The 9,345-nt window shown below is 40.4% G+C and overlaps 1 protein-coding gene across 1 annotated transcript; it reads right to left on the bottom strand.

The window, feature by feature from the left end:
• Positions 1–5,193: 5,193 nt before the first annotated feature.
• On the bottom strand, positions 5,194–6,951 carry LOC147320172 (uncharacterized; the record flags this gene model as incomplete). The annotated part of the gene is made up of 3 exons (XM_086308139.1): positions 5,194–6,301; positions 6,452–6,547; positions 6,781–6,951. Coding segments are annotated over 3 exons (507 nt in total), but the record flags the coding sequence as incomplete, so codon positions are not given.
• Between the last annotated feature and the right edge of the window lie 2,394 nt (positions 6,952–9,345).

The raw sequence follows: 9,345 nt of genomic DNA, 5'->3' as shown, positions 1-9,345 counted from the left end.
GGTGTGTCGCCGAGTGGGGAAAAACGGTTAGACACATGAACGGGTTGGTGGTGTACCTGGGGCTTCTGTTTAGGACTATGCTTCCTCCTCACCGTCACCCAGCCGCCCTCTTTCCCCAGCTGCTTGGGGTCTGCCGGGGAACAGCTAGCGGGCCTACGCTATCTTAGACTGCACCAGCTACAGGGGCCTGGCTAGCTATGGGTGAATGAAGGGTGCGAAGCCGAGTCTCCAATTCAGTAATCCTGGCCTCCAGAGCTGCAAATATGCTACATTTGTTGATAACGATTGCGTTTAGACTTTTCTTCCACCCAGTGGCGGTCCTAGCCTGTTTGGCGCCCTGGGCGAACACTCCCTCTGGCGCCCCCCACCACACACACAGAAAACATTAAGGATTGTACTTTAACCCTTTAAAGCCGGTCGGCACGGGCACGATCCGTTTTGCGTAGCTATTTTTTTTTTTTGCCTGTCCCGTTTGGCTCTTTTGCATCAGAATTATTGTCTAAAGGCAAAGAAAGATGCCCAACGGATTTACTTTAACAAACTGACCATCCCAGCCTTGCCGTAATGGTCCATTTGATTCACCTTTTATTGTTTATTTTATTTTCACTTGCTGAATACGGGACAGACTTGACTGGGGGAAAGAAGGGGAGAAAGAAAGAGGGAAAGAGAAACAGCTGAGAAGAGGGACGGGGGAGAAGGGCAAAAACCAAAAACCAACAGAACGGGCAGAGAAAAAAAATGCATATATCAATCACCTGGATCACCTGCTGAGAAAGAAAAAAGAAAACAAGCAGAAGAGAACAAGAGTAATAGAATAAACAACATCACAATGATATATGGGAATGCGTAGCTATTTTTAAATCCCTGTAGAACCGGAACCACTAAGCTAGCGCAATAATTTTTTTTGCATATGAAACCGGAGGAGTTGTACTTACATCTCATGTCATCAGCTTGTCCTCGGTCATGGTTTCCTTCCACATATAGCTTTGCAAAAACTGCATCAAAGCGCTTGCAGGAACAAAAACATAAACACGCTTTGCCGATCCGATCAGCTGTTCGTAACACTTCCTACATTGGAATAGACGTCAGTGCGAACTATCACATTTCCGCCATTACCTGCCCGAAACCGGAAGTGATGTCATTTTCGTGGAAAATGTAGTTTTTTACTTAGTAGTTGTTTTTTTTTTACCAGAAATGCCACTTTCATAAGGCTGCCGACCTATTGCACGCAATGGCGGCGCCATCTTACCCTCCGACCATACATACATGACACAAAACATCACATGGGGAAGACAGGTCAGAGAGGTATAACAATGGAAAATGCACCACATGAGGAAAGATAAGGAGAAAAAAATAACTCCCCCCAGACTGAGCTCCAACAGGGAGATCAGTTTGAGAACAGAAAAAACACCTCTGCACATGAAAACACCTCTTAATACACCAAAGAAACACATGACAAGCAACAGGGGGGGTAAAGGGTGAGAGACCGCCGATTTAGACAGCACATCCGGGCCTGCAGCCTGTGCGCTGGTCTCCATGATCCACCGTCAGCATCGGAGGGGAATAAGCGTTGAAGGCGTTTGGAAAGGGAGGGGGGATGAGTGTGTGCATATCAGTGTATATGTGTGTGTGTGTGCGTGTCCAGAGTTCAGCTGAGACAGTGTCCTTCACCCTGCCAGGCTAAGTAAACAGTCTTCCAGCCAACCCAGGTGGCCTTGCATGGAATGGGAAGAACAGACTCAACACAGTCGTTATCAGGGTGTTTTTGTTCGGCTCCAGCCTTGAGCCCGCAAGGCAAGTTGAATATCTAACAGAGTTTCACGATCGTAGGTCAGTAGAGAGTCAGCGTGGTTCAATAAAAGTGACAAAAACAATAAAAACATGGAGACCAAAAGTGGATCCAACAGCCGTGGACGGCGAGCCGTGCACACCGGTGCCATTTACACTAGCCTAGGCTCAAGTCACAAACAATATATTATGGTCGACAGTATCGAACGCTGCACTGAGGTCTAGCAGGACAAGCACAGAGATGAGTCCACTGTCAGAGGCCATAAGAAGATCATTTGTAACCTTCACTAAAGCTGTTTCTGTGCTGTGATGAGCTCTGAAACCTGACTGAAACTCTTCAAATAAACCTCTGCAGATGATCTGTTAGCTGTTTGACAACTACTCTTTCAAGGATGTTTGATATAAAGGAAGGTTGGAGATTGGCCTATAATTAGCTAAGACTGCTGGGTCTAGAGATGCTTTTTGAGTAAAGGTTTAACTTCTACTTTTTATCTAGATTGTATTTTATGATAGAAAGTTGGTCTAAACAGTAAATCAAAAGTTTTAAATGTACTTACGAGCTTTGGTGCCGGCCATGTTTGTGCTGCTCAGGATTACAAAGCTTACAAGCTGGCTGTGTCCTGTGTGACAGCACGGACACGCCGTCGGGGCTAAAAGCTGACAGCTCACTGACTCTGATGCTGCAGGTTTCATCAATCTGACCAACATTCACTGAAGCAGCAGCAAAAGAGGATGATGATAAACATCGTCACTCTCACTCTGACTTTGGCTGTTTTGCTTCCACCACGATAAAATCCCACTTCCTGCACGGCTCTGTCTCTGTACTCACAGACCAGTTTACCATCAAATCTCTGTTTTCTGCATTATTCTCTGCTCATTATGCACCAGTCTGCTGTTGTGTTCGTGTTGATTCATGGTTTGCTTCAGTTTTTGTTCTACTGCAGAATATTTTAAGGTTATTTGCTATAAGAAGCCAGAACATCTGCTTCATGTGTGTCTGTTTGATCCTCAGTTACTTTGACACAAAGGCCTCTGCTGTGGCGCTCACACCTCTGATGAAGTCTCACAGTGTCAGCTTCGGTTTAATATATGGATATTAAATATGGATAAGTGCTGATAAATAAATAAATAAGATGTTTCTGACCGCCTGAGTCTGAATTCAATCAAATTGAACGCAGAAGTCGACGTCGATAGCCAGCCCTACCACGCAGAGCTGGAAACAGATTTATTTTACACAGTCTGCAGGAAAACAAAGGCTTTGATTGTTCCTGCTGAGAAAACCTGTGGTTGGTGTCAGACCTGACAATATGAAGTTACAGGTGTTCATATTGAAAGGTCACAACCCAACAATGAGCAGCTGTTGGTGTTCTGACATGAAGAAACCACACACAGACAGTAAAGTACAAACTCTACTGTTTTTACTGATCGACGCTCACTGCGGTCCACAGCCTTTACCTGATGAGTGAAACTGAGCTCAGGTGAAATCTTTTGATCCTGTTCAGCCAGTTCGACTGTCGGTTCCTGTAAGCTCGGAGCAAGCTTCCTGCATTCCCTGGAGTTTTACAGGAAAGCAGAAAATACTCCAGATACCTCAGAAGCCACAGCTCTGCATTGATGTCGTTCTTCAGCTGAATACGTTTGAGGTTCTGTTTTGGTTCTCAGTGAGGAAGAGCGTTTAGAGGAGCCCTTTCAGATGCTTTCCTTTTTAACCGAAACACACTGTGGGTTTTTCCCACCTTTGGTATTCTCTTTGTTTCCTCAAAGATCGAGTCGATTATTTAGTCTGTGCAGCGCTTCCATTTATACTGTTTCTGTCAGGGTCCTGGGTCTCCTGACAGAGAAGGAGAAACGAGAGGACGGGCACAGACGAAGAACAAGATCCTGAGGGCTGCTGGGATAGGAGCGGGCCTCGGGAGCATTTTAGGGCCACTGGGAGCAGCACTGGGAGCAGCAGTGGGAGCAGCACTGGGAGCAGCAGTGGGAGCAGCACTGGGAGCAGTACTGGGAGCAGCACTGGGAGCAGCAGTGGGAGCAGCAGTCGTAGCAGCAAAGGAGAAAAAATGTGCCACACAATAAAATAAAGAACGTTTGATCACATTTTGATAATTATTGGTCATTAATGGCGCACACAAGAACTGTTAGTCCACGGTAATTTATCATATTGTGTAATACGTCATCTAAGAGCTGTATAACATGAGCCTGTATACACACAGATCTCCTGAACATCTTTGGTTCCTGGGTAACGAGCTTTTTCCTCCATTGCTTAAATAAAACATTTTCCTGAATTTTCTATATTTAACACAAACCTTTGATCCATCTGACTCATGCTGGCCCAGGTCTCAGGGACAGAGTCTGGTCTGTACAGAGACTGCCACACCTCTCTATCCCACCTACATCCTCCTGATGGTCTGGAGGAAAAGCTGCAGCATCCCCAAGCTAGCTGAGATGGACTTCCATGACCTCCTCCCAGTCGGACATGCCCAGACCTTAGAGAGCAGGTTGGATTAGCAGCAGCTTTGCTCAGGACGAGCTCGGAGGTTCTGACATGGTCTCCAGTCACAAACTGATTAAAAATAAAATACTGTTCACAAATGCAAAGTTTGAAAACAATATTTTCTTTAACTTTAAAGTATAATAAATATTTACACTTAAATGATGCAAATATCAATAAATGTTGGTATATGATGTGTTCAGGTGTTTAAAAATAATGTTATCATCTGTATTGCTGTGATTACTTCATAAACACACTCTGTGCAGTGAACCTGTGAGACAGGGTTTTCCTCCTTCCTGATTTTATTTTTCATATTTAGAAGACAAGCATTTTTCAGACCGTCAAACAAACTATCAGCACTGTTTCCTCCATGTGTGGATAACTGTGGTTCTCACTGTGGTTCTCTGGAGTGCCACAGCCTGAGGAACATTCCTGTAACCTCGACCAGGCCTGTGCTTCAGCAGGTGTGGCAGTAATCGGGCGTGGGTGTGGCAGAGAAACTGAACTCTTCAGAAAATGTCATATTTTTCACTGTACACTGAAAAAAAATGTTTTGTTCAATTTACTCAATTTTTTTATGACAAGTGGTTGCACGAAATAAATTTGTTTGAATCCAGAAATATTTTTTAAGTACACTGAATTTAATTTAAGCGAGTAAAACCAACATATATTTTTAAGCTAGTTTAACTTAACTGTTGTGGATACAACTTAGTCAAATATTATTAGTAATTCCAACTAAGGTCGTGTTAAATGTACCAGAATAATTTGTTTCCTTTACACTTATGTCCCAAACTTATATTCAAATCAATCAAATTGTTAATTTCTCTCTATTTCAATTAAGTTAAGTTTACTTAAAAAATATTGCTTACCCTGATTTGTAGTTTTTAAAAACGTCAATAATGAAAACTACAACATTCTTTCACATCATTTATTAATGCAAAATTTGTTGCAAACAGAATAAGAATCCACATCTCTAAGGGAAATTGCTGCAATTTGTATAATACAAATTACAAAACTTTTGCCTATGAACTAGTAGCTTTAAAAAGCTGTATTCAAACAAAACAGAAACAACAGACAAGGGAAAGGTTAACCAATGTTTCTCTTCCTCTAAAAAAGAAAAAAAAAACCAAACTCCTTACATAAAAGAATAAAACACTACCAGCAGTATAATGTATCACAATTAGAAACTGATGCATCCACAAACTAACCAGTTTCAGACTTGCTGTTCTGCGATCCATATTTAGAAATTGCATTTTAATAAGGTAATTAGACTTAAAATTAAACTTGTGTTTTCCTTACTGCTTATTGACCACTGTCTTTCCATTCTAGTCCTTCCTTGAAGATTCTGAATGTTTTACATATTTTCTGACCTAACATACTCGCTTCAAAACAATTAATAGTCTTTAAAGTGTTACCAGTGTGCTGCAGTGTGGTAATCATGAATGTTTTTTTTTTTAATTCGGTTGAGTTAACACTGATTATACGCAGGGCAGCAGCTATAACTGAATAATTACAAAGTTGCTCTTCAAGCTACTCAAATGTACCACACGTGAAACATTCATTATTGAAAGTTAAAATGTTCAATCGAAACATAACACAGAACAAATGATGGTTGTACAAGAGTTTCACTCCTATTCACAAGAGCACCAGTCATTGGTAATTTACATAACAGCATTCTCTTGATGTGTTATTTTAGAAATCTTCCTATCCAGTAGCAATTTTGTTCTTCAGCCCAAAGACTTTGGGGGAGAGCTTTTCACCATCGAATCCCATCAACACTTTCTAAATGAATTCATAATAGTCCTTCAATTCCTTGGGGAAGGCTAGGTTTAGTGCATAGATTACTCCAAGCATCAATGCACAAGCTTGCGCCAGAGATCCAATGTTGTCCATGACTATCTCCCCTTCAACAAATATTCCAATGTCATCATAATGTCCATTTTGTCCATCCTCCCTGTTGATGACATAAATGCCCATGGTGTGCTTCTTCAGGTCTCTCTGGATATCATCTCCTTCAATGTCCTAAACATTTAATAAAAAGGTAAAAGAAAAAACAATTAACTCTACAATTAAATTCCAATCTAGTCGTTTGTGTGTGTGTGTGTGTGTATTGATATCTATCTAAAAAGTGTGTGTATAGATGACTTGCTTACAATGACTTAAATGACTTACAAAGAACTCCCGAATAAGGCTTCCATCCTCTTCACCAAGGTAGAGGCAAAGTGCCCTGAGAACTGCTTCCCTTTTCACGTTAACATCACTTTCAGCCTGTTTAAAGAGAGTTGCTGATTAAACCAATTTGGAAAAAAGAACAATGTCTGACATTCGCAATAAGTAAATTTTATCATATGTCAGTTCAAACATAGTAAATAAAATTTATATATGAAATTTCAAAATTTAGATTGCTTGGCTGGTCACCTAAAACGGCTTATTGGACTCACCAGTGACCTGCCACTTAAGACAAAAGAAATCCAAATAGAATTTGCAATATTCAGATTTACCTCTTGTATGATCTGCAAGTGGTGGGCAAGTTTCTGCCCAGAAACACCGCCCTTCTTCTGGAAAACTGTCATCAACTGAGGTGTAATTCTGCCTAACTGTGCCGCGAAGGTCGTCTCCAGTTGAAGTGTTGTAATACACTGGAATTCAGCATTTACCTGTATCTCTCTCTCTCACACACACACACACACACACACACACACACACACACACACACACACACACACACACACACACACACACACACACACACACAAAAAAAGAAGACTGGTGCTTAATCATTGGTATGATTATTTTGTTATTTCTTCATTAAATGCTACAATGCAATTGCCATCACTTCATAAAGCATGATTATCATATGGGTTAGTATACAGTGCATGAAGGATGTTACTACTGTTAATCAAAGAAGAAATGAATGGCATCAGTCCATTTAACGGGTTTAAAGGGTTTTAAAAAGCAGATATTTGTCTGTTTCAGGTGGTTGGCAACACATTTTCCTGTGCTCTTTGTCCACTGGTGGGAGTGTCTCACCTGTGAGGTCAGCGGGGCAGAACTCTGCCGTCAGCAACAGAGAGCAGAGAAAATTTAGATGTGCAACTAAAAACATGCTTGCCATGTAAGCCCCAAACATCTCTGAAATTGCTCTGCAAACTTCAGAGTACTTATACTTCAGGAGTCCTGTGGGTACCGTAAAGACTCATGTATGCAAACAAACCACATTTTTTTTGCAATCTGATCCTCTTTCTCTTGGCTGTTTCCTTCAGGGATCACCACAGTGAATGATCCACCTCCATCTAACCCTATGCTCTGCATCCTCTTAACTCACAAGAACTAAATTCCTGTTTTTCATTTCACTTTCGCAAGTTTTTTTTTTTCTTTTGTCCTGGATAAAAGAAATTTAATCATATATATTAATTGATATTAATTAATATCAATATTAATAATCACAAGACCCCTTAAGATGAGATAGATAAACTTGTCCCTGCAATACTGTGACAAATACTGTTGTGATAAATATGTAAGGAATTTGCATGTACTTACCAAAATAACACCATCTTCTTGAATAAACAGTAACACATAAGGGGAAGAAAATCTGCCAGAAAAGGAAGACAAATAAAAAAAATAAACTTTAGAAAGACAAACAATTACCGTTTCCAAGCCATTAGTGCATTACTTCATGATACTCCCTTGTAACAAAACAAATCTTACTTGTGCCTCTGTGCAAACTACAGATGGCACGATACCACTTTTTTATGTCCGATACCGATATCATAAATTTGATTATCTGCCGATATGAATCCGATATAGTGTATTTTATAATAAATAAAACTGTTTTTATAAATATTTTGCTGCATTTTGTATAAGTTCATACTCAGTTTTAAAAACAAAACATTAAAGCTATTCTGTTATACCTGTATGCAAAAAATACACTGCACCCAAAATATTTTATACTTCAGCAATACTGATCAACCTAAAAAACTTACACCATCCTCCTTATTCAGGTATTCTAAACAGTACATAGAAATATTAAACTAACTAATAGGGCTGCCAACTCCCAGCAAAAATATTAGGAAACCACCCCGCACCCTTCGCCTGATAATGCTTAATTGACGTAATCTACTTTAATGCACAGAAATCAATTATTTTTCTATAATAATTTGATTCAACATTTTTCTTCAATACAGTTGCAGACAGCGCAGACAGCGTACCTTCCCAAAGGAAAAAGTGCTATATGTACTACTATTACTAGGGCATATATTAGACTTAATATTTACTACATACAATAATGGATCTCTATACATTTAACCAGATCACCACTTTGGTAGTAAGATTTAGAATAATTATTTATTAAAAGCTAGACATTTTAAATGAGAATAAGAAAGAAATTATGTCTTTGTGCCCCCCTCTCCCTGTTAATGCCCTACCTGGCCCCCTGGCAAAACTTTGCTAGATCCGCCCCTGCACAGTTACCAGATGTCAGCTACACAGAAAAGGATCCTGGTGTTATTTGTCTCTCAGAAACAGTTCATAACTTCCCTTCAACTCATTCATGTGACCTAAAATGTAAACCTGTTTCTCCATCACCTGTTCAGCTCTGATGATTCAGTAAAAACTTCTCCTGGTTTCACCTTCATGTTTCCTTCTCACCACATATCCAAACTATCATGACCAGCAGCTATTACGGCTGTGGCTCCAGAAAACATAAGCGGATACTAGAAGTAATATTAAAAAAATTCTAGCAACAGCTTATCAAGCTTAAACGTGCTGCTGTTGTTTATCTGCCGTTTTCCTCTTTCTAGCGCAAACTGGGTGACTAACAAATGAGAGAGACTAGCGACAGAAAAGCCGATCAGCTGATAATCGATCAGTTTCATGATTGAAGTAGCAACAGGAGAGGGAGGGGGGAGAATGAGGGAAGAAGTTTTAGCTGTTCAGCATGAAGACACCGAATAACTCCAGCTTTGTGTCTTTTTTCATTCTAGCTGAAGTATAAAACAAATCGCTTCCTTTCCCCCTCAATACAAAACTCCGACAGCCAGTCCAGCTGTGGCTCCATACATCGGTTG

This window comes from Aulonocara sp. 'chitande type north' Nkhata Bay, linkage group LG10 (genome assembly GCF_057382095.1).
Source record: "Aulonocara sp. 'chitande type north' Nkhata Bay isolate Kocher_YH1m ecotype deep benthic linkage group LG10, A_spYH_male_GT1.1, whole genome shotgun sequence".
NCBI lineage: Eukaryota > Metazoa > Chordata > Actinopteri > Cichliformes > Cichlidae > Aulonocara > Aulonocara sp. 'chitande type north' Nkhata Bay.
Note: the sequence above shows the minus strand (reverse complement) of the source record. Positions and strands in the feature narration are given on the sequence as shown.